The 24,646-nt window shown below is 39.9% G+C and overlaps 1 protein-coding gene across 1 annotated transcript in view; it reads right to left on the bottom strand.

The window, feature by feature from the left end:
* The window catches only part of ZDHHC2 (zDHHC palmitoyltransferase 2), a gene marked incomplete at its 5' end in the record, with an annotated part of 32,894 nt that extends 9,422 nt beyond the window's left edge, over positions 1-23,472 (bottom strand). The window contains 6 exons of the mRNA XM_083862371.1: positions 3,708-3,740; positions 5,327-5,396; positions 6,315-6,435; positions 9,443-9,537; positions 12,457-12,483; positions 23,310-23,472. Of these exons, the coding sequence (XP_083718497.1) occupies positions 3,708-3,740; positions 5,327-5,396; positions 6,315-6,435; positions 9,443-9,537; positions 12,457-12,483; positions 23,310-23,472 (509 nt within the window). The remainder of the gene's footprint in view (positions 1-3,707; positions 3,741-5,326; positions 5,397-6,314; positions 6,436-9,442; positions 9,538-12,456; positions 12,484-23,309) is intronic.
* Positions 23,473-24,646: the final 1,174 nt, after the last annotated feature.

Here is a 24,646-nt window from a genome sequence, read left to right as displayed (position 1 = left end):
TAGCTTCCAGAAGGGCAGGACAAGGACACCTCAACTATTCTCTTCTTTAGGGAGATTATGATGCTAATGGCAGAAGACACGCTAAAAAAGTAAGAGTAAAATCTTAAAATAGCAAAGAAATTTTTGCTGTACATTACTGTTATCCATTCTCAGGGTGGGTAGCGAGTTGGGTCAGTTGTTCTAAGTCTTGTTTAGACAAAACACAACACCTTGGCTAAGCATTAAATTTTGCAGTCATTTAAACATGCAGCAATAGCTAAGCATTCATGATAACTACAGTTAAGCACTCACAAGAGATTGTTCTAATTAAAGAAAAAGAAGATATATTTGTAAGCTCATCATTATTCTTATCAAAAAGTAAATATAAAATTCTCCACAGTAAAGTGGGTTTTTTCACAAAATATGTCAAAGTAAGCAATTCCATGATAAACTGCAAGCAATTCAGGTTCAAGTTTTCTATGCTAATCCTACTTTCCGTTCATGCTACTTATTTTTGAATTTTCTTGCTTAAGACACTATTTGATGTGGGAAAAGAAATATCAAGTGAAATATTATTCCCCAAAGATGAAGTTTCTTGAGTCAAAGAAACTAACTGTTGTTTTGCACAGTGGCATGGGGTACACAACGTCAAACTAAACTTGCATAAATTATTATGCTCCCTTCAATTTTGAAAAGGCCCCAGACTGCAGAGGTCTTACTGGAAAATAAAAAGTTCATCAGAAGATTGAAGAGAAGGTAAACACCACGGTTTTGTAACTGCACTGTTTGAGCATGTAGCATCAAATCTTAAACTTCAAGAACAGTGGTTAGATTTGAAGTCTAACATTTCTGAGAAAGAGTAAAACTGATAAATATACCAACAACTGGCCATATAATGGTATCTTATTGCAGCGAGACATTCATGTAGTCAAAACAGCCCAGAAAAACAATTTGGATTACAGCTAACATTTTAAACGCTCCATTTTCAAGTACAAAAAGAATATATATCATTCCTGTCTGAGGGGTTAGTTTACTGAAAATCCCAGGCAAAGAAATAATTTACAAGGCACTGAAGGCGACGCAACTCAGTTAACAAAAAGCATCACAGAATCCAGGAGATGCTATCTATTTGGATTACTCAAAAGAGAAAGGAGAGTTGTTTCGGATTATTCCTAAGGTACTCCTAAATGCACCTTGTTAGTACTAAGAATGTTATACACAAACAGTATTTCTGGTGATGCCTCAAGCCATTGGATTCCCACCTGCAGCTCCATCTGTACATAGTGAGTAGCAGCAGCACTGGAAATCACCAGTGCAGCACTTAAACCTTTCAGGATAGTTAGTGGCCAGTTAGCATAAAATATTTCTGTTTATCACAGCTCTTCCATTAGTGCAGGAGTGACAGCCAAAATAAAGCTTCCCAGAGAGCAGAAGGCAGCTGACTTGGGGCTAGGACATGACGACCTCTCATTACCTTTGCCTTCCAAACTTCATCTTACTTTCCAAAGGTTATTTTTACCCATCCTCTTTCCAGAAATCCTGCTCCTGGCAGAATACTGAATTAGAGATAGCTCTCATAGCTGCTTCCCTGCTCTCCCTAAGCCTCACGTCAGTTCCTTCCTCCTTCCTTCCCACCAAAAAACTGCAACATGAAAAGCAAACCAGAACCTAATGACGTTCAGAGAGGCTAAAACCATCCATTATACTAAATTGCATCTCTACTTTTGTTAGCAAGATAACCATATACTTCCCCAAGAATCTTTGAACATGGGTCTTTACAGGAAAATATAAAGCCTGATCAGCACCTCTGCAGCATTTCAAATCTCTTTCATCTCTTTCATACAGTTCTTTTTTTTAGGGTGAGCAAGGAACTGTGAACATCTGCTCAAATTAGGAAAAAATGCACAGTACCTCTTTTTCTAATGCATTTCTGTTACTTGGAGTACAGAAGGAACATCTCTCCATCAGGAAGCATTACACATCTTTCAATTACCTTCTCTATTTGTATTTTTTTTTTTTTTTTGCATCCATTGCTTTTAAGACTAAAACCAATGAGCAGCATAAACACTCTCTCAAACTGGGTATGTTCATGTTGTTAGATTAAGAAGACTGAAAACACGTATAGTAAGCAAATGCTACTGAGAGGAAAACAGAGTTTTTCTAGAAGTTTCTGCCCTAGTGAAATAACACATCACTGTCCCCTTACACAAAACATAAGTACTGTTTATGATTTTTTATTTGATACAATGGATTTTTATTCTGAAATTGAAGCTTACATGAAGGACATTTTCATGTAAAATGTCTTAAGACAGAAAAACACAAAAAATCCCGAAGAGACCACAAAGCTTTTAAGGAATGTTTATAATACTGAATATTACTAGTCATATTGAGACTTTTCACTGATATTTTATCAGGAATAGCCTGGCAATTGTTTACTGTTTTTCTTAGAGCTTTCGACAAGGCAGCTATTAAAAATGTGAATAAAGGAAACTGTCTTTTTTGTTCTAAGAATTTTGATCTACATGCAAATTGTCTTTTTGTTCCAAGAAATTTGTTCTACACTCATGGTTTTTACCTGTTTGCTTTGTTGTGGCCTTGTTTGTTGTTGTTGTTTGTGTTTTTTTAAAGAAGCACACTACTAAAACTGAACATTATCAATTTTCACATGCTGATTATCCCTACAGCAAAAAACCTCTACCCTACACTGGTAGCTATTTCTTTCAATTGCATCTACCATGTAGATTAAAAATAAGACAAGATGCTTAAAATCAAATTATATTATGGCAGATGCTGTAGTCAGGACCAAAAGAAACAAGGGGAGCCCAATAGCCCTTCCTGCCCCAGGACAGAGCCTCCTCCCCTGTCCTAGAATTTGATATAAGAAAGTGTCAAAACAACTGCTTAGAAGCATCCACCATTCAGTTTGTCCAACACAGGGGATTCTTCTTTTCTGATAATTTTGAATGGTGAAGAACTGCCATGTACCACTCAATCCTCTAAACCTGGACCTTACAAAGCAATTATATTTAATTTCTGTGAGATACACCTGCCAAACTGACATAAAACTAATTATACATCCTGTCTATCCACTGGTTCCAAGGGCTGCTAAGAAAAGACAGGAGAACAAAACCACTGTGTGGGCTGACATGGCAGCAAAATGAGGGAGAGTGGGAGGCAGAGGGGAAAAAGAACGAAAGAAACCGAAGAACCCATAAAACTGAAAGTGCCAACTTGGTGTTTCCAGTAAGCCCAGTCCAGCTGTCCTGGGAGTTTCGGTAAAAGGAACTAGGACACAGCCTTGCCCTTCCATTTTACACCTAGGGTAGCACTTCACCCTTCAATGCAACCAAGGCACAGTAATATCCAAACTCTATGAAGGAAAGATGCAATTCTTAAAAGAAGTTCTCACTGATCAGAAGTCTACTTCATCCATACTTGTGAACACATAAAAAGGTGCCTAACTCAGAGGTCCAAGAAAAAATATATTTGACTTTCAGATTTTGGAAATCCCAGCTCTAATGGAAGAAAAGAAGATAAACCCCTCACATTTCTGTATGTTGCAACCAGGAAAAGAGGACATACAGTAAATAACTCCATTCTGCAAGACCAATAACCTCACATATGCATTTAACTCTAGGAGTGCTGAAGCATTATTGTCATGGCAGGCCCCACAAAAGTGTATTTTACCAAATCAGAACATAAAAAAAGAAAAGCAATAGTACACTCACCAAGGGCAGTGATGATCCATTTTCAAAATGCATCTTTAAAAAACCCCAGCAGAGTTCCAATCATCAACAAAAGACAAAAGAAGAAAAAAAAAAAGTCATAAGCAAAGTTACATGCCACATTTAAATCATTTATATACAGATTAAGAATTATCCATATTTACTGTATGTTATGTAATCTATCTAATAAATACATCTATTTAAATTCACACAATACAGTTTATCTACAAAGGAACTGCAGAAATGGTAGATAAGCCAAACTGAAAACATTTAATATGGCAAGAACATATGATTTAAGAAAATGCAATCTATTGGATTTGGTCAACTTTAGCATTTGGTCCTCAATCTGAATACGATTTTCAACTACTGTTTATTTTCTGGCAGAGCCTTAGAAAAAACTGAGCTAATTCAATTATTATGTAGTCATACAACTAAATATATTTCCAAGAACATGGTCTGTTTTTACAGAAATATATACATCTTTCTATGCAAATAGACAGGGCTATACAAGCTTACCTTGTATGAAAAATCCCAAACACTTTTGCAATTAATTACTCTCTGATAATAAAATGTTCACAAGAAAATGAGTAAATTTTGGTAAGGTAAGGACAAAATAAAGGTATTCTACAAAATATGTTAACTAATTGCAATCTGCAAATTTCACTCACATTTTGTAAGATAACAAGTCACCTTTTTTCTTTACTAGAAACACACGACTATGCTCCTCTTACACTGCAGCCACCATTCCATACAACACAACCAGGTGTTCTTCCTGCCTCAACTCTGTCTCTCCTTCAGTGCCTCTGCTGCTTTCCTGGACAAAACAATGTCTTCTCCACCTCACAATGGTGTTGGAACGTTTGATCTGCTGAAGAGTATTTGGAACAGCCTTAAAGCTAAGAATAAATCACCCTTTGAAGAAGTGTCTTCTCTCAAAGTTCAAAATATAAAGCACTAGGGGGCCAGAGAGAAGAAACACACAGAAATCCAAGCTAACTGGAGAAGGGTCAGAGAAAACAGCCAAAAGAAAAATAAAATTAGAAAGTAATCAGACTTCTGGAGAGTATGGAGACGAATTTCCTTTTGTGTGAGACAAACAAGAACTTAATTTTATGGCTTCAGTTAGAAATGGGAAAAAGCTTGGCTGTTTCTTTCTTTAAGCAAAAGTAACCAGCAAGTTATTCAGTAAAAAATAGGATATTAAGTTTATTACCTCAGGTGGGATGTAAGTGACATCATGATTAGATTGAGATGGGTAGTGATGTTTACTCAGATTCTAACAAAAGAAGCATATTTTTTTTAATCAGCTATTTTTTGGTTACATTCTTAAGGAAAATTCTTTATTTATGTTTATATTTTTTAACCATTCTATAGAGAATGTGTAAGACCATATAATCCATGCTGGCATCAAGGGAGTCATGAAATGAATTAGACTAAGCTACAGACTTCCTTAGAAATAAATAAATGAAACCAAAATATTAAAAAAGAAAATATAAGGGGAAAAAAGTATATCTGCCAAAGTATCGAGCCTGAAAAATCTACTCATAAAAAATAAAAGCTTCTGTGCTAAAAAAGAAAAATTGATTAATTCAGAAAACCACTCATTTAAGAAATATTCTTACTTGTCGCATACTGAACAGTGATGGCAACGATCTGGTTTTACAAGATGGCATCTGTCACAGTATCTGATTGCTAAAGAAAAAAGTTCCAAGATTACATTTCAATGTACAGTTACACATTTTGATTTCTGAAGTCTGTGCAAAAGTAAATACTATCAGCTCAGCCCAGCAGAACCCCCAGGAAAGCATTTCAGCGTGATCAGAAGCAGTTGCAAATACCGAAGCATTTCTTATCTACCTGCAATGCTGAATCTATCAGACTGAACCCAAAAAGCTCAGTTTTTGCAATCTCTGCTAATCATACTAATCTTTTTTTCTCCCCCAAGCCTTTTAGCTCTGCAAAACAACCAACAAACAAAACCCACAAAATCCTCACTAGACTGGAAAAATGTTAAACACTGTTCAACAATATAGCTATTTTAAGCTATTGTTCTTTGAGCTTTAACTTACTATGTGAAATTATCTCTTGGATTTGCTTAGCTAGCCAGCATTCAAAAACTGACAACATGAGTAGGATTAGATTAACTCTTAGTTTGGAAGATCTTTTGTTCTTGCAACTGAATGACCAACAAGTAAAACAGTAACAGTTTCTTATTGTGATCTATCTAGCTATACATGACACAGAGTGATTCTGTTTTTTTTTAACCTATGATAAAAGAAATTTATGCAGTTAATGACTGCTACAGCCTCTTCTGCAGCTTGTAAGTATCACAAGCCACTTGTTAGTATCAATTTAAAAACAAAAGCAAGGCACAGTCAATCCACTTTAAAATCTTGAATTGTATGCTGCAATTTAATTCCCAACAATCTTTATACATGGAATAAATGTAGCTGCACAAAGCTAAATTAAAGTTCTTGGACCCTTTGTTATTTTATGAAATATGAAAAGCACTTCTTCCCTTCAATCCAAACCCTTGAAAACTCTTTTTTAATTAGTTTAAGTAGTACATCAAGACACCTGCCTTTGTTAGTCTCCTGAACATCTACTTACCTCCAGACATTGTCCGTGTATAGATAGGAAGATCCTTGGCTGCCCGTCTCAAGACTTCTTGCTGGGATTCACCTCTAGGCTCCCTCTCTAGGGACTCCTTGTCTGAATATGATAGATGAAACTGGAATAATTTTTAAAATCCAAGAAAAATTAGCAAATGCCAAGTTAAATATGTAACTGCAGATGTGTAAAGAGGAATAAATATTCATTATATAAAGATGGATTAGCAACATGTACAGGGTATTAAAGCAAATAACCCAGTGTTCCCTCAACAACTAATATATTTTGTGGCAACTGAAGACAAAATTAAAAACACTTCTGGTTTGGTATTGATGCAATGCTGAATGCTTCCAGAAGTATTAAGCTACATTCTTCAAGAGAAAGATTAAGAGCTTATCATTCCCCTGAAAGGTAAGTCAATTTACTTCTGTAATGCCAAATACGAACTAGTGAATATAACCTAGGGATGTCAGTGTTTAAATGAAAGAAAATACACTACTAGTAATAGCAGAAAAGACAGCTTTATTTCTCTTCTGGTGTCTGGCATTTTCCCTTTTATTCTTTGTCATTACTGTTCTCTTCATGCAAGTGTTGGGATGTGTTTTTACTTTAGAGACTGGCTGAGAGAAGGAAGAGATGAGTCTTGCATGGCAAAATAACCCTATCTTGAATATCTTCCTGAATAAAATGCCAGCTTCTGTTACTGCCCAAAAAAGTAACAAACAAGGCTTTAGCAAGTGCTGAAAAGGTAAAAAACTACTGAAAGAAATGCTTAGTATACATGAAGTAGTGCAAATTTCTTAAACTCCAAAGTCCTCTGCAACACAGCAACATAGCCAGCTTTGTCATTGTAGCTTCTAGAAAGAGGCAGAAGTCTTTGGTATCTCTATCAGAGAAAGAGGCAGAAGTCTTTGGTATCTCTATCAGAGAAAGAGGATACAAAATCATCTTTAAAAAGAAGTCCACATTTGGCAGGAAGAGCTGTCTCTATCCTGTGCCAGAAACAGAAGCCCTCTGCACAGAATTTATGTTTACAGGAAGGCTAGTCATTACAATAATATTGATTTTTTTTTCCCCCTAAAAGAAAGTGATGCATATAAAAATAAAGAAGTAGGCAGAACAATGCAGTTAGAAGCCTATTCTCACTTCCATAGAGAAGGCACCACTCTCCACCCTTCCTGATAAAGCCCACAGTCTTCCAGCTGAAGGTGGATATTCACTGCCTAACTTGAGTTTCTCAGGTCACTATTTTTTCCCTTGCAAGAAGACATTCTTACTAACATCTGAGTGGATTTGTATTTCAGATTTTTATATAATATATATATATATTTAAAAGATGTATTTTATATTTATATGTTTTATGTGTTTTAAATTTTATATTTATATATTTTAGATCTATATTTTAGATTTCTTACTGCTGAAACTTAGTCTAAAATACTTTTTTTTAAATGCTTATTTGATGTAAACAGATCTACTGTCGGATCTTTTCTTATTGTTCCTCAGAGTAGTCCTACATCTAAAACCTTTGTGCCTGGGTAACCATTTTCACTCTCATCTTCATGCAGTGCCTGTATAAAGCTGGTACACACAAGTAGAGAATGGAAGACACTACAGTAAGTCCCTCAAAACCTACTTTACATGTAAAAGTTTGAAAGAAGTTTAAAAGAAAGTAGTATGGTTTGCACCAGCTGCATTATTCATGAAAACAAAAATGCAAAAACTTTATCTGTTTTTAGTCTTCAAGTGAGTATTTGCTAGTTCAGTTTACTTGAAAATACTTCTTTTTCTATTTGCAGACTTCATCCTATAAAATGGAAGCTAGGCAGTAATTTAACATTGCAAAATACCCTAATTACATTTTTTAAATACTACTCTAGTAGAACAGGAGAAAGACATGGAACAATGAAGGTGTCACTTACTGCCAGCAACACTGTGTAAATTCAAAGAACACAGGAACACCACACATTGCTTTCTATTACTCAACTACATTTGAAATTCTCCAGTAGCATTTTATGATGGATTTAGAATTGTACTATAATCAGCAGGATTTGTCAAAATGCTTTTACTGGCACCAGCCCAATGACTTGAAAACCCTTCTAATGATCAGTACAGTCACCGTATACACACATACATTTTGCTATGTAATTTTCAAATGAAATAGGTTTTTAATTTATTTCATTCCTACCCTACTCAGATTGTAGTAAAGGCTGCAGTGTGAACTCCAGTGAAGATGGCAATTAGTTTGAATTATCTACTTGCTTTCACAATTATGTATCCTAGTAGGGAATGAAAACTATTTGGAAAAGAACCTCCACACAACAGAGAGTAGAAATCACAAGCTATTCATTTTAGGTTGACCTGGTACTTAGAGCAGCTAGAGTTGCATCCATGCCAAAGTGAGTGTTTGCTTTGTGGGTATTTCGAACTACAGGGCATGGTTCCTCCTGACCTCAGAGGTTGTGTAACACTGCACCTACTGAGGAATCAGGGGTTTCTGTATGAAGACAGGACAAAAGAGGCCAAAAAGTTGTGCTAGCTATAAAAAGCTGCCTGAGCAGAACTTCCATCAGGGCCATTGATGGAGAACCTTCCCAGACCTCTTTTCTCATGTGGCTGTTCTTTACTAGCTCCCTTCCTGCTTAGCCAGCTGTGGCTTTCCACCATCAGCTTACCTGATGTGCACACCCACCACAACCCAAAAGTTCCTTCATACCAAAACAGACAGGGAACTTTTAATTCAGAGGACAACAGACAGATGCTGACAAGAAATATAAGTCTTAAACACAGGGAAACAAATTTTTGCCCACATAAAAGTCTGATATTCCCAAGGCAAAGATTTATATTTCTAGTTCAAATAACTCATATTTTTTCAAGCAGACAGGATTTTTTCTTCTATCATAAAGATCTTATTTAAAATATCTATTAAAAAAAATTAGAGGAATTGCTACTTTTTTTGTCTTGGTCACTACACTGATTGCAATTTGACTCCTATTAAGAAGCTGTAACTGCCATCTGTGTTTTTCTACAGAGGGTAAAACTACATGAGATCAGAGATTAAGTTATTCAAACACTACAAAACCAGGCATTTGGCTAGGCTATTTCATAAACAAGAGTTAAGTTTATCTTACTTCTTTTGAAGGATTCATTGGTAGCGTAAAGATTGTTTTCCAATATGACCACACGAACAGCATGAAAAATACGTGGTAAGCAACCAGGCACACAACTAAAATCAGAAGGGAACAGAATTAATACAAACAGATATTGTAGTACTTAAAAACAGTGCCTGTAGGTATCACAGATAGTTTTCTAACAGATAAAAATACAGAGGCTCTGGAAAAGCTTTGCAACAAAAATATTGCACTGCAACTTTACATAAGACAAATACAGACTGTGTGGGGAAGGTTATGATACAGTCTACATAGATTACAGAAGTTTAAGGAAAATGGTTAATACCCTAATAAAGTCCCATTATTAATTAGCAAACAGTCTTCCTTACATAATTTAAAAATCCTAATTAACTGATGCATCTCTGCCTTTATAAACTCTGTAGGGAGACTGCCAGCCATGCAAGCCCCCAGTCTGCCTCCCCCAGCAAAAGCCCCAAACCCCCAGAGGACGTAAGGGGACAATGACAAGCGTGAGAGAAGTCTTGGGATGAATATGCACATAATACCTGAGCAGTAACCATGCCCAGTTAATTTGTTTTCCTAGATTTTAGGAGGAGGGACAGTTGGGCTCTTTTAAAACCAACAGGTGCTTTAAATTCAAGTGTTCATTCACTACTTTATATTCTTCACAGCCAGTCAACATTTATTTGTATGTTTTTTAATAGATGAGAATCAACATTTACTAGAATACAGAAGGCAACAGTAACTTTTCCAGAGTCTGCCATAGGTTAATAGGTATTTCCATTTAAAAGCTCTCACCCTAGTAAGCAATTTACTACAGTAAGTAGCAAATCATAAACTCATATCCCCAGATTAACTTACTCTAATGACAAGAAAACTATTCTTCCACAAATTCATATGCTCAAAAAGTGTCATAGTGGGAAACCTGTGTGGTTTCACTTCACAATCTGCAATATTGCCCTTGTATGGTCAGCTCTTTTTATATGTCATATTATTCAGGGCTAGAGAGTTATTTATAACACATGCATGCTGGTGCATATAAATGCAGGAACAGTTGTTTGGTATGTTCTTACTTTTTGCAATTTTGCCTCAAATGTAACTGAATAAATACTTTTGGTGTTGAAGTAACAGCACAAACATTGTAAATATTTACTCTTTTTCACTAAACTGTTAAAAATAATAAACAAAAGCTAATAGAATCTGAGGAGCAACTCTGTAAAAAGCTTTTGGAATGAGAGATGCAGAGTCACATACCATGTCTATAAACTGAAAGAAAAATTTTATCAGCATAAGTAAGTGATAGAACTGGACTCCACACAAAACACAATACATTAAATGACCATCTTGTTATTACATAAGCATCTAGACAGGGGCAGTCTCCACTTTTATCAGAACATCTCTATCAACTCTAAAAAACCCTTATTTACTTGAACAAAATCAATATATTTTTACACAACAGTATATTCATGGCATATAGCAAAAGCAAAGTCACCTCAGTTCTGTACATAATGCACTTACTGATCTGCATTAAGCATTTTATTGTTGCAAAAAAACTCCCCAGTAACTGACTGACAAGAAAATTGTTCACACACAAAAAAAGCCTAATGCCTAAAGACATTATCCAAGTTTTTCCCTTTGAAGTCTGAACAACACTTGAGCTCATCTTGTTTGATCTTGAACCTTAGTTCCCCAGCCTTCCCTGATCCTGACTGGCCACTCCTCCCAGGCAATCCACCCACCAGTTTCTCTACACTGCGATGGAGACCCTGGGCTACCCAGCTGCTCAGCTGGGCCTGTGGGTGTTGAAAGTTCAACACAAGAACTTCAATTCACTTGAGGCAGTTAAAAGAAGAACTGTCTGCTGCTCCCTGGCAGAAATCTTTCTGTTTTACACGTTTTCTGGAATAAAACCCAAAACCAATCAACCAACCAACTACAAAAATCCTAATTCAACCAAACAAACCTAAACAAATCCCAATCCAAATGGTGTATCCCTTGCTTGAAGGCAACCAATTTACAGCTAGCTAGCACAGCTAGACTTGCCTGGAAATTCGAGGTAACCTGTAGCATGGCTGAGCCCCATTTACCCAGTTTTCAGTCCTGAAAAATCTTAGGGCAGAAGAATAACCACTGTTTCTTCTGACTGGCTGAAGCCCACCAAAGCTTTCAGTGAAAATAAGAAAATTTAACGTTCCCCAACGAATTTTGCTGATAATTTTAATGTGTTTTGTGAGCAATGCCCATCAATTCACTTTTCCCCCCCCCCACATAGTATGAAGCAACAAGAAACTGGAATTCAAAGCCTGCAGATAACACTTCTACACTTACATGGGGGATGAGATCACTGAAGTTTTTCAAGCAAATGCTTCTTAATTGACAAACATGTTTTCTAAATGAGGGAGTTGCCAACGACTTAATAAAATCTGCTGGAATTACAGAAACATAAAAAGCTCTTCCTCCAAAAGCTCTGCATCCCTACACTTTACACTTCCATGTTATGCTGTAGTATTCAAATAGCATCTGGAAAAACAATCTAAACATGCTACAGCCGCAGGGTAGGAACTGTAACTAGGCAGTTTTATTATATTCTGACAAGGCTACGTATCTGAAGGATTCTATTTCTTCAAATATGTTAAAAAGAAAATGCAGAAAAAAATCACCTCCCATTTAAGTATGTTGCATCTGCACAAATACACTGCTCATCTCTAGAAACCCTGCTTTTACAAGAGCTTTCTATATTATGAATAAACTTCTAAAAAACCAGATTGTTAATAATGACCGTTTTAGCTGACATATCGGAAAGCCAGTGGGAAGAGTAAAAGAATTCTAATTTTTCTCATCTCTATTTGTAATGGCTAAGGCAATATCCAGGAACAGCAAGATAATAAAAGGTGCTGGGGAACAAAAAAAGTACAAATCTGTTTTAAGTTAGACTGTTTCTCAATTCTACTAGTAAACTACTGTTCTACTCTGATATATGAATCACACCTATAAACAGCTAATAAAAATCTTACCTTTTTCTCCGATATTTGTCATTGTCACTGAAAAAAAGAAAAAAGGAAATAATAAAAATTTAGGTTTAAATAGCAAATGATGCAACTCAGTATTGAAACTTTTTTTTTCAACCAAAGATGGAAGAGTAATCATCAAACAACACACATTTAAGGTCACACACTATGAAGCTTTTATGCTGTGTACATTCACAAGAATAGGTACACAATATCAACTGCTTTTAAGGTTTTTTGGCTCCTCTTCCCAGGCTCATTTCCTGATAACTAGAACCTCCAGCTATCTAAAGCTGCCAAAGTTTAATCCAAGAAAAGCTATCTCTGAAGAGCTGTTATTTCTTCTAACTGTGGTTGCACAAGTTTCACTCTTCATTTATGTTCTGTTCTTGAAGTGGAGGTATCAGACTCCAGAACTGGTTTTGGCAGCAATATTTGGGCATTAGACCAATATTTGGATATTGAACCTTAGATATTCAAAGCATAAGAACTGAAAGTAGACAAAAGCTGCATTTCCTTTAAGAAATTGCACCTGGATTATAAGATCTGGGGACAGTAACAGATGAGAAAGGGCAAGTATGTCAGGTATGGAAGGGCGCACACAGGTATCACACATCAGTGACTGCATTTTCCACTCTTGGTCACATTATTTAAAAGTAACCATGCCATGACAGGTATCTCAGAGAGATCAGAATCTCCCAAATGGATCAAAGCCTCTTTTCACCCAAACCACTCCACCACACGTTTATCCATCCCAGTTAAGCAGTCTACAAGCTGTGATACACTGGTGCCTACAACAGGACAGTAGATATATAGAACTCTCATCCACCCTGTTTTCCTAATAGAAATGATTGCACAAGGCTGGTCTTCAAGCAGCTCCTATGGGAAAGCCAAACAGCCATGCCATCTGACTGATGGATTAAACTTAGGCCTGGTGACTGAGCTAAAGCGAGCATTTAAATACATCTTGCACATTGCAAGGGTGGACCATGGGACCAGTGCTGCTCAACACCTTAACTAATGCTCTGGAAGAGTGAACAGTTATCAGGTTTGCAGATGACACTACTCTGGGGACAGCTTTGGTATGTGCAGGACTTCCACTCAGAGGGACCACAACAGGCTGAGGGAATGAACCAGTGGGGCCCTCCTGAAATTCATGAGGGCAAAGACAAAGTCCCGCACCTGTAAAGAAGCAATGCACAGCCTGGGGACCGCTGGGCTGGAGCAGCTCTCTTCTGGAAGAAGCCATGGCGGTGCTGGTGGGGTGGCAGCAGAACGGGCCCCCAGCCACATGGGCTGCATCAGCAAGGGCACGGCTGCTCAGTCAAGGGAAGGGTTTATCCCCCTCTGCCCAGCACTCATCAGACCACATCCAGAACCCTGCGGGGATTTGGGCCCCCCAACACAACAAAGACATGAGCCCAGGAGGAAGCAACTAAGCTGGCAGGGACCCATCCCCTAAAGAGAGGCTGCACAGGCAGGGCTTGTCAGCCTGGAGAAGACACGGTTTTGTGAGGGCCTCCCAGGAGGCATTGAGGAGATGGGCTCTTCAAACTGGCACAGAGTGGGATGACAAGAGCCAGTAAGTGTAAGTTGAAATGAAAGGATCAGTTTTGATACAAGCAAAACCACTTCCACCATGAGACCTGTCTACTAGTGGAGGGAGCTGTCCAGACACGTTGCACAGCCTCCACCAATGAAGTTTTTCAAGACTCAAGCAGATAAAACCCCAAACAACCTGGTGTGACCTCACACCTAGCCCTGTATCATGGTTTCAGGGCTGCCCATGTCTAGCTGAGCCCTGCTGTGATATGATGGAGTTCTAGGCAGGTCCAGATTTCAGGCAGGAGCGTGCTAGCAGGCGTGGAATAAAGAGAGTGGACTCTTGCTTGAGTTACCAGGCTTTATTGGTGTTCCAGCTGGACCTCCTGGCAAAAGACGAGCTCCTGGCTTTGGGTCTCCCCTTTTTACCTGGATGGGCGATCCTTCAGAATGGGGAACCCAGAACCAACAGCAAAGAAGGGAGGGTGTGACCCAGAACAGGGGAACTTAACAGAACAAAAGAATAAGGTGTTGCCCCCTCACCCAAACCCAATCCCAGGGCTTTCAGCTTCGAATCTTCCAGATCTAACAAGTGATTGACAGGGTCCCTCAGGGAAGAGACCATCAGAGGGGAAGGGGTACTAGGAACAAACCATTTTCAAACAAATATAAAACATAACAAAAACCATACAAAACTTTAGAAAACCCCATCACACATCACTACAGCCCTATTTTGATTAGAGGTTGGACTACATGAGGTTCTCTCAAACATGAATTATTGCACAATTCCGTAATTATACAATAGGTCTATTAAAATGGAGATTTGACTGTAGCTCTACCAAAACAAGCATCTACCTTACCTGAGGGAAAACAGTAACCACATTTATAAACCTCCTCAAAAAAAACAGAAAGCCACTATAAAGTAAACTATATTCTGTCCTCAGTTTTCTGAACTCTTTAGAATTTGATAAGCTGAATTTCCAGCTAGACAACTGCTAGAGAGAAGCTGAAGGAACATCTGACTCTGGGAAGCAGACATGCTCCCTTACAATAATGCACAAAAATTGTAAAATTGTAAGAAAACAGTCATCCACCAGATAATTGTTTACAAAACAAAAGACATCTTCAGAGCTGATATGCAATTTAAAAGTGATGGAGTTCTCAGATTAAGGCAAGCTAGCCACTATTCAAATTCTGATTTTCTTTCTCCACTTGCAATCTCAGCAAAATGTGCAGAAATTTTGCCAGTCTTCTTGGAGTAACCACTCTCTGCTAATTAAAAAGTCACAGCCAAGCATACATTGCAGAATCACCAGTTTCAAAACAAAATCTACTTAACCAATCTTCACAATAATTTGTGGTATTTTTCTATCCTTACGAGGCAATGCCACAGAACATTGCTGTGAAAGCATCTGTAATCTTTTTTCCACCCATTATCTTTGAATAAAATGTATTTATTAATGTGTCTGAGATGTCTAAATTTCCCACAATGCCTATAAGTAAAGGACAGACAAATCCAAATTCAGTAATTTCTACCAGACAGCAAACCTAAAGCTTTTCAAAATTTCTGTCCACTCCAGAAGGAAATGCACTCCACAGAGTCTACACCTGTACAGAGGACTGTCTTCTCAGCTTTTGCAGTATTTAGCTTGGAACCCAAATGTTCCTGACAGTCAGGACTATGAAGACTAAATCACAAGTGCCCAGAGATATCCAGTTAACCCCAGGAGGGTGAGAACATGTTTTTAGTGTTGTCTTTTTTTTTTTTTTTTAATATATGTATCTAGTAATTTTAATTTCTTTTACTACCGAGTATAAATCGTAAGTTATTTCATACACTCCTGAGCTGCAACTACTGTAAGAGAATAAGGCAGAGAGGAACAAGGCTGAAAAGAGATGCCAGTACCTTCAATCTTATCATTTTTCTCTACACATACTGCAACTGGTGTTTACAAGGAGACTGGCTGCACTGCCCAACAAGCATTCCCACAGTGACAGAAAGGAACTATGCAAGATATCCAATAACCTGCATGAAGTGAAGTACCAGTCCTTCTGCTTATGCCTTTTTTAATCACCTCTGACAAAGGCTCCCTGGAGGAGGTTCAGTCTGTGGAAAAGTAATGGACAAACATCTACAATACAACAGTACCAGAGAGGAAATGAAGTGTGGGGCTTTTTTTTTTTTTTTGGTTGGTTGAGGGTTTTTTGGTTTGGTTGCTGGTGGATTTTTTTGGGGGGAGGGGGAGGAAGTGGGAGAACTTATTATTTTGTACCAATGTGGCAGATCTAACCAACAGGAAAAAAAAACCCAGCCCTTACTCATCAAACTCTCTCAAATTTCTCTTAAAGATTTAAACTTTCTCCATGTGTTAAATGCCCACGATACAAAGACTTCTTAGAGTAACTACAAGATGTGTACCCTAATATCAGACTAAAATCATACTATTTAAGAGCATGGAAAATAATTTTCTAGTATGAAAAAAACCTCTAATTTTGGATTTGATCAAAGAAATGTTTGCTATTTTCCCTGCCTTCTGAATAGCACAAAATATGTTTATTTAAACCACATTTTATATTTTTTAAGTCATTTGCATCAGTATTTCTGGCAGTTTTCTCATTTCTGTTTCAAGGGGTTACACTCACTGTGGTGAAAAGTAGGTCAGACTGTGCATTCTGTCATTAATAAATATCAGCTGAAATGCTACAAATGCACTTGCTGATAGTCAAATAGCACAGAAATAATACGGGTTAAAAGCATTTATGTCTATGATGACTAAAATAAACACAAATGGCATGGCAATCCCAACTGCTAAGCAATTTCTGGGAGAAAACAATGTAAATAAATCCCTTAGGGACTAAAATAGAATGATACTCCTGTGTATTCAGAGATGGAAATAATTATAAAAACATGACCTGTCTTCAGGAAATCATTAAAAAGTTACAGCTTTGTTTGCCTGAGATACTGCAGGGGCCAATTTCATTAAGAATCACCCTTGCACTGCTAAAGCATCAGGATGCCATTTACAGTTCAGTACTAGCAGACTGTCACATCATTAGAGCCTCTCTGGTTCATTACACAGCTTGCAGATGGTGCTCATCAGAATTAGGGACCAGGCTGGGACAGACACAGGATTTCAGCCAATGTAGATGCCAATTTCCTGAGCCAGAAACATTGGTCCCTGCTTGCCCCAAGCCACAAGCAGCCAGAAACAGGAACAGCACATTCAATAGTCAATGCCACTAAGCAGCCTGGCAGCCTGTACTTGCGGAGAACAATTGCAAAGAAGACAGAATGCTGTGTTTCAAATGATTGTTAAAAGTCCAGGATGGTTTCCATCACCAAATTAGTTTGCTAGGAAGGGAAATCACATCACTAGGCACCTTGCACATTGGGTCAGATCAAGTGGATTTCCCACTTCTTCACTTGCTACTCCTTTTCTCTAGAAATCTTTATTCTCACTCAACCATGTAAAAACAAGGCAGATGTCTATCTCCACATAGCTAGAGACATGGTAAGACACATTGCTATCACAAATCCCAAAAGATTTTGAAATATAAATTTTATATCAAAATGTGCATTGGTTTCGTAAAGTTAAATTTTGCTTGACTTCTAACCGCAAAATCAAAGTTTCTGAACAGTAACGGCTAGATTTAAAAATAAGGAAAAAAAAAAAGAAAATAGGAGAAAGCAATTAATTTTTTAAAGCTGTGGCAAAAGTGGCTATACAAAATTTTGCTATCATGTTTTATGTACATTTTTGAAATATTTATATCTTTGGAATGGGAAAACAAGATACATCAGATTCAGAGACTCTGCAGCCACATCTATAAATAGCTGGTTCTCTCAAACTTTTATGAAGTTTAACATCTTGGATCTGATTCACAAAACTAAGTACATATTTCAAATTTATAGCATATTTGAAGCTGTGAAACACTGATCTATAGATGCAGTTTGACTCAGCTCTGTGCACACATAAAAGTGTTTTATAGTTGTGACAAGTGTTCTGTCATTGCCTGCAATAGTCCTTTAGTAAAAATATCAGTGCTTGCAATAAAAACCTACCTCTGCTAGACAGAGCAGGGATTTGCATTGATTCAGAGTGACAAGGTGCCACCAGTGCTTTGTTTCAGAACAAAAGTAACGGAAATATTTCTGGGATGTTGAAGGTTGGCATAGGTAGTCATTAATTACCCATACATTTGTATTTGCTGGTATTTGCAAATGTTTCAGAAGATTAATTTTAACTCTGTGCCCATCAAACTGCATCACCGTCCACCTGGCCCAGCAGCAAGCTGCTATTTGGTGCCTTTGTAGGTAAGGTCACAACCCCACTGCTTTTGTATAGGGTATGACTAAGAACTGACTTAATCTTTCTTCTTTACAAACTTCCCATTTACCTTCCAAGTCACAGAGACAGACTGAAGAATGAAAAGTGTCTGGCTCCACTAAAGCTACAAACACTTGTTTTACCAGTGTTGCCAGACATTTTTCAGCAAAGACTACACTCTGACAAGAACTCTTCAAGTTAGGTATCAAGAAGAACTCTTTAAATTATGTATCAATCAGTGTTAAACCTTTACCTGAAAACTTGTCCAGTAACTGTATCTTCACCAGAGACCTTATGTTTTCAGCTTCAAGCCATGGTTTACATTTCAAGGCACAAAAACTACAGGTAATACACTGGGCACTACATGGAGAGATAACCAGTCTTAACACAGACTTTCTGTTTCAGACTTGTAGAATGGCAGCTGCCACCAAAAGTGTGAGAAAGCGTCCACACAAAATTTGGGAAATGCACAGGAGTACTGCTGGCTATAATTCGGAAGCCAATTCTACTCCAGCCACAGTTTTGAAACCTTTCTCAAAGTAACCACAAATATAGGGAAAAAAAAAAAAAAAAAAAAAAAAAAAGAGAGAGAGAGAGAGAAGAAAAAGAAAGAGAGACAGTATTTCCAAAATATGGAATAAAAATGCAATTTTCTTGGACCAAAGTACTTTTGTACCTTAGCAGCTAATGTGCAGACAGGGTATTTAACTGGTATTTGGCAACAGCCAACTGCAGTGTTACAATGTACTTGTACTTCTATAGCCAAACCTAAGCTGTAAATGGTTACAAGACATAAACTGGAAGTACCATAAATCGTTTAATCCAGCTGGAGAACATACTGAGCAAAGAGCTCAAATCCAGCAGACCAAATCCTGGGTCTAACTATTTTTTTTTTTTCCCCCTCACCCTATCAGCTTCCATCTCCTTATTTTCTGCCACTTCTGATGCCCTGATGACACTGTGCCAAGCCTACAGGGCATGTATTAATTCTGCCTCTAAACTGTGATGTATTAAGCAGCTTTATATCCCATTGTAATTCCATTCCACTGATGGCTCAGTGGGTCAAAAACCTCAATTCAGCACTAATCAATCTGATCTTCCAGCAAAAATCTTTCATGACCACTAACATCTTTAGCAGCTGGATGTCATTCCATGCTTTTTGTTCCATCCTGTGGGCAGACACCAGTCACATATACTACAGCAAAAACAAAGATGTGACTGATGAGCATTCCTGACAGTACTGTAAATGTCTTGTTGTACTCCCTCTTCAGCTATGCTGAAGTAATTTATTCTTTTCCAAATCAGGCAAATCACTCACCAGGTGGCAATATTTCCTTCCTTTCCCTTCACGGGAGTAGTCACAAAATGCTTATTGCTCATTAGTTCCACATTAAATCTATTTCCTTCCTCAAAATTACAAATTCAAGCTGCATTTTCTGACAGGATTCCCTGAGCAAGAGCATTAAGAGCATCCTTTGAATTAAAATTAGTGCCATGTAAAAATGGATCAAAACCGAATATATTTCTATTGGATACAGGATAACCCTTTCATCAGTTAAGCTGTTATTTTTACTAAAAATATCTGTCACAACACTGTCAAATTTTTTGCATTTTCCTTCTAATATGCACCTCCAAATCATGAACTGGCAGGAAAACAAAACAAAAGCATGTCAGTATCTGCATTTGTCAAGAATATTTCTGACAAACAGCTGTCAGAAACTGCAAGTGACTGCTGGTTCTGCCTTACCTAAAGCACGGAATGGATAACTCCTCCAAGTCCCTTATGGTTCTACTAACCTGAATTAGAGATGTATCTAAGAAGCAGAATGGAAAAATATATTTTTTTTCCTTCGCATGCGAAGTATGCAAAGATTTTAATAAACACTGAATGTTCATTTTCAGGTTTTCAAAAGCAGTGAATCCAAGGTGTATTTTTTGAGTATGGACACATGGATACAGGTGCTGGGGTTAAGTATTTCATTTGCACTTCATGTTACTGTTGTTTCATGTATCCTAGGCTGAAATTTCAGTAGCTTGAGCTATCAAAGTTCAGTGTACTCACTGTGCGCCACCTGTTTTTCCCCATCCATTTTAGAGAAATAATAACAAATCTGTATCCCTCAGGTCCTCACAAACACAATTTTTTTTAAGGGAAGAAATACTTAAAGACCCAGTAATTTTAAACACCAAATTATTCAGGGTGAAAAAAGAAGTGCTACTGCTAGACAGGTATCGTGAGATGACAATACTGGCAAAATGAAGACAATGGCTCTAGATCAGGAGTAAGCAATTTTTAGTCAAGTGTTTTAATACCAACTCACATATGCATTTAATTCCAGTATTCATTGTACATCCAGCAGAAAGAACTGTTTGCTAGTGTTCAACACCTTTCTCCTTCTTCTCCATCTTGTTAAAGGTTAAAAGCTGCATGAGCACTTACCTGAATCCACTAATAAAAGAGAAGGAACTCTAGACATGGCAATACTAGTGTTAAAACCAGTGGATTCGTTTTTCTATTTCTGAAACGTTATTCAATACTGTAACTACTCAGCTTAAGGTATATAAAGAATTAGCTTAGTAGATTTCTTTAAAAAATTGTTCCTCCTATATGATGCTCAGATGAAATAAAAAAAAAAAAAACCAACAAATAAACCCTAACAAAAAACCCCACAAACCCATTCCAAACACTACATTTGAAACAGTTTCTCATTACTAAAAGCTCAAATAGACCACTTACATTGCAACAGTGCAAAGTCCTTATGAAGTCCTATTGCACAATGGTTAACACTGTTCCCTGTATGTTATCAGCCTCAATGACAGAAAGCTGCAGAAAAAAACCCCAGCTATATACATCCTCTTTAGCATTCAGTGCTGCAGGAATAAAAGATGCACTGAACAGACAGGCTGGCTTCAAAGTGCTGAAATGCTTACAGTCTATTCCTGCCATTGGCTTTCATTCCCAGAGTTGTTAGTTATTCCTTCTGTTGTTTACACTAAATATTCATTAGTACGAGAAGACATAAGCTTATTTTATTTTAATATGCCAAAAATGAGGGAAAACATCCAGATATAGATAAAAGATGGAATTACTGGATTGTGGATGACTATTATGCTGAATTAAAAAAACTGGCGAGCCAGCTCCCACTGGAAGGTGTGGGGGTGGGTGAGAAACAAAAACAAACAAACCAACAAACCACCCTTGTCCATTGAAAGGAATTCAGTAAAAGATGCTTTAGCCAAGCGCCAGGATTCCACTTCCTCCCCCTCCCACTGCAGGCCTTCTGCTTTGAGGGGTCCTCAAGGAACCAGTGAAGCAGTTTATAGTCTGAAGCAAGTTTCAAGCATGTCATTTCCTTAAGAGGTACCTGCCTCCAGGTAAGCTACAATCCTACCTTCCTCTGTCATACAGTTATACAGAATAAAAAATACAGTAGAATACTGAAGCAGCCCAGAACAAGCCTACTGTACCTAGCACAAGGCTGCATGCATTAGGACATTAACTACAGAGTGGCTTTTCCCTGGAACATCCTTGCTCTCCTTGTGGCAGCTCACAGCTCTCCTTTCCAGGCTTGCTCAGCCAACTCCCAGAACCCTGCAGACAATTCACTTCCTTCTGCTGGAGGCAGACACTTCAATCCTCCTCTCATGAGGGCACAGCAACTTCATCAAAGAGTGATGTTTAAAACTAACAGATTTGAATGGTTAGCGAAGAAAAAAAATACAAAAAGCCAACACAGGAACTACAGCAAGTCTTGACACTGCCCCAAAAAACAGAAGTGCTGGGCCTGGCAATCACTTTTTGCTTAAACTCTCAACTGCTCAGCCAAGCATCCATAGGACAAAAATGCTATCAGTTTTCTGTATACAATAAAAAAAAAAAAATTAAAAATGAGGTGCTAGTCTGCTGAGATTTTCAACGTGAACAGCTGAAAACAAAGTAGGGCTAACTTATATTCCCGTGTGCCATTATTATGACATTGTCACTGAAATATCAGCATGCCATGCATTAGCCTCTAAAAATCAGATTCAATGGTTTTCCACAAGACCATGTAACAGAACAGAACCAAACATGTAACATGGAACAGAACAAAAATCAGAAAAACATCCCTCCAAATCGAAGATGAGCTGGTCATTTAATAAATCCTTCTGGCTTGGCTACTCTAATTCACACAAATGCTCGTGTCACAGAATGTCATTAACGATCCGCCCGAGTGTGAGGATCAGGTGTCAAGGTGCGAGGTCAGGATGAGTTCGGAAGGCACCGGCCGGCTGCCCATGGCAGGGGACAGAAGTTGTGACAGCCGGGCATTTTCTGGGCGACTGAAGAGCAGCACAGGGAGACTCGCGGATTTCCTGTCACCTATTCCTGCTGCCACATCCGCCCTCGAAAGGCTCTGTCCATGTGTGTGTATGAGCTCTGTCCATGTGTGTGTGTGTCCATGTGTGTGAGCTCTGTCCATGTGTGTGTGTGTCCATGTGTGTGAGCTCTGTCCATGTGTGTGTGTGTCCATGTGTGTGAGCTCTGTCCATGTGTGTGTGTGTCCATGTGTGTGAGCTCTGTCCATGTGTGTGTGTGTACATGCGTGTGAGCTCTGCCCGGCCCCGGCACAGCCGGTCCCGCTCCCGTTCCCTGCCCGGCCGCGCTCTGCGCGCTGCACGGGATGAACTCCCGCCCGTGGAAATCCCGTACGCCCGGCCCCCTCCTGGCGGGGAAGTGAAAACCGGGCGCGGTGGCGGCGGGGGGTCCCGGCCGGGGCGGATGTGCCTCGCCAGCCCGGGCGGCCGGGGCGCGGGGGGTCCAGCCCAGCCCAGCCCAGCCCAGCCCAGCCCAGCCCGGCCCGGGCGTGGCAGCGGCAGCAGCAGCCGGGGGCGGCCCCGGCGCCGACAAACAACAGAGGCGCCCGTGCCCCTGCCCGTTCCCGTGCCCATTCCCATTCCCATGCCCCGCAGCCCACCCGCGTCCCGCCCGCCCGGCCCGGCCGCGGCACTCACGCAGGCAGAGCTGGGTGACATAGGCGTAGTAGGACCAGCAGAGGATGCTGGAGATGAAGAGCACGGGCACCCAGTAGAGCAGGCGCTGGCAGCGCCGCCGCACGCCGCCCCAAGCGCCCGGCGCCCCGGCTGCGGGCGGCCCCGCCATCTTCCCGCAGCGCATCCCGCCCGAGCCCGGGGCCGGCAGCGCTCCCCAGCCCCGCTCCCGGCACCGCCGAGCCCGCCCCGGCACGGCCCGGCCCCGCCCGCCCGGCACGGCCGCTCCTCCCACCGCTCCCCCCGGGCTGGGCCGGGCCGGGCCGGGGAAGAGCCGCCCGAGGGCCCGCAGTGCCCGCTCGGGCTCTGGTTGTCTCTGCCGGGCCGGGGACACGGGCACGGGCAGGCTCGGGAGCAGCGGCCCCGCCCGGCGCTGGGCGCGGCCCCGCCTCGGGCTGACACGTGCAGGGCGGGCAGGGCCCGGGGCTCGACGCCGCTTCCCTCCTCATCCTCCTCCGGGACGGGGATGGGACTCCTAACGCCGCCCCGCAGGTGCTTTGGAGCCCCAGTCACACAAAGCGCTCCCCGTTCGCCAGTGACGCTCCGGGTACAATGAACAGCGCTGCGGGTGCCGGGCCCGGGCGGGCGGGCAGAGCCCACGGCGCCGGGCAGGGTTGGCTGGTGGCCTTTGGTGCTGCTCGGGCAGGGGAAGGTGGCAGGAGGTTGTGCTGACTCATCCTTCCCCGAAAGGCTGTACATTATACCCATCCTAATGAAACTATAACAGTAGGAACTGTAACAGCAAACCCGGCCTGGGTTACATTATGTGCGCCCTGATCGCTGCTGAATTATCATTGCAAAATCGGGAACGTCGAGCACGGCCTGTAGTATCCCTGCGGTCTGCCAGAATCTCCCAGAGCATCAACGGAGCAGCAGGTGGGAAGGAGCTGGTTGATTAAAATGGGTTTGGACCTTCAAAAAAAAAAAAAAAACAACAAAAATCTGTCTCATATCTCATGGAGGAGATTACACACAAAGATAAGGAATCACTATCTGGAAGGCATGCAACTGCCATTGACTGAGAAAAACGCTGTGAGAGAGGAAAAAAAACATTGGAGAAGATGAGACAGAACCAGTAGTAGGTGTGCTGGCATGTTCCAGAGTAGGAAATGGAGTAGCTGCAGTATGTTTGTTGAAGCGACACAAAAAAAGAAGTTGACCATATGGCTGCAGTGTTTTTATGTGATCCAAAATCAAAACCCCTCTTTATTGTAAGATGAAACTGAGTGATTTCTCTCAGCCCCAGTGAACTGAGTGAATGACCAATGCAGGATGATGTATCAAGAGAAATAATATAAATC

This window comes from Zosterops lateralis, assembly GCF_965231275.1.
Source record: "Zosterops lateralis genome assembly, chromosome: 5".
Taxonomy (NCBI): Eukaryota; Metazoa; Chordata; class Aves; order Passeriformes; family Zosteropidae; genus Zosterops; species Zosterops lateralis.
The sequence above is the reverse complement of the archived record's forward strand: the minus strand, read 5'-3'. Positions and strand labels throughout refer to the sequence as shown.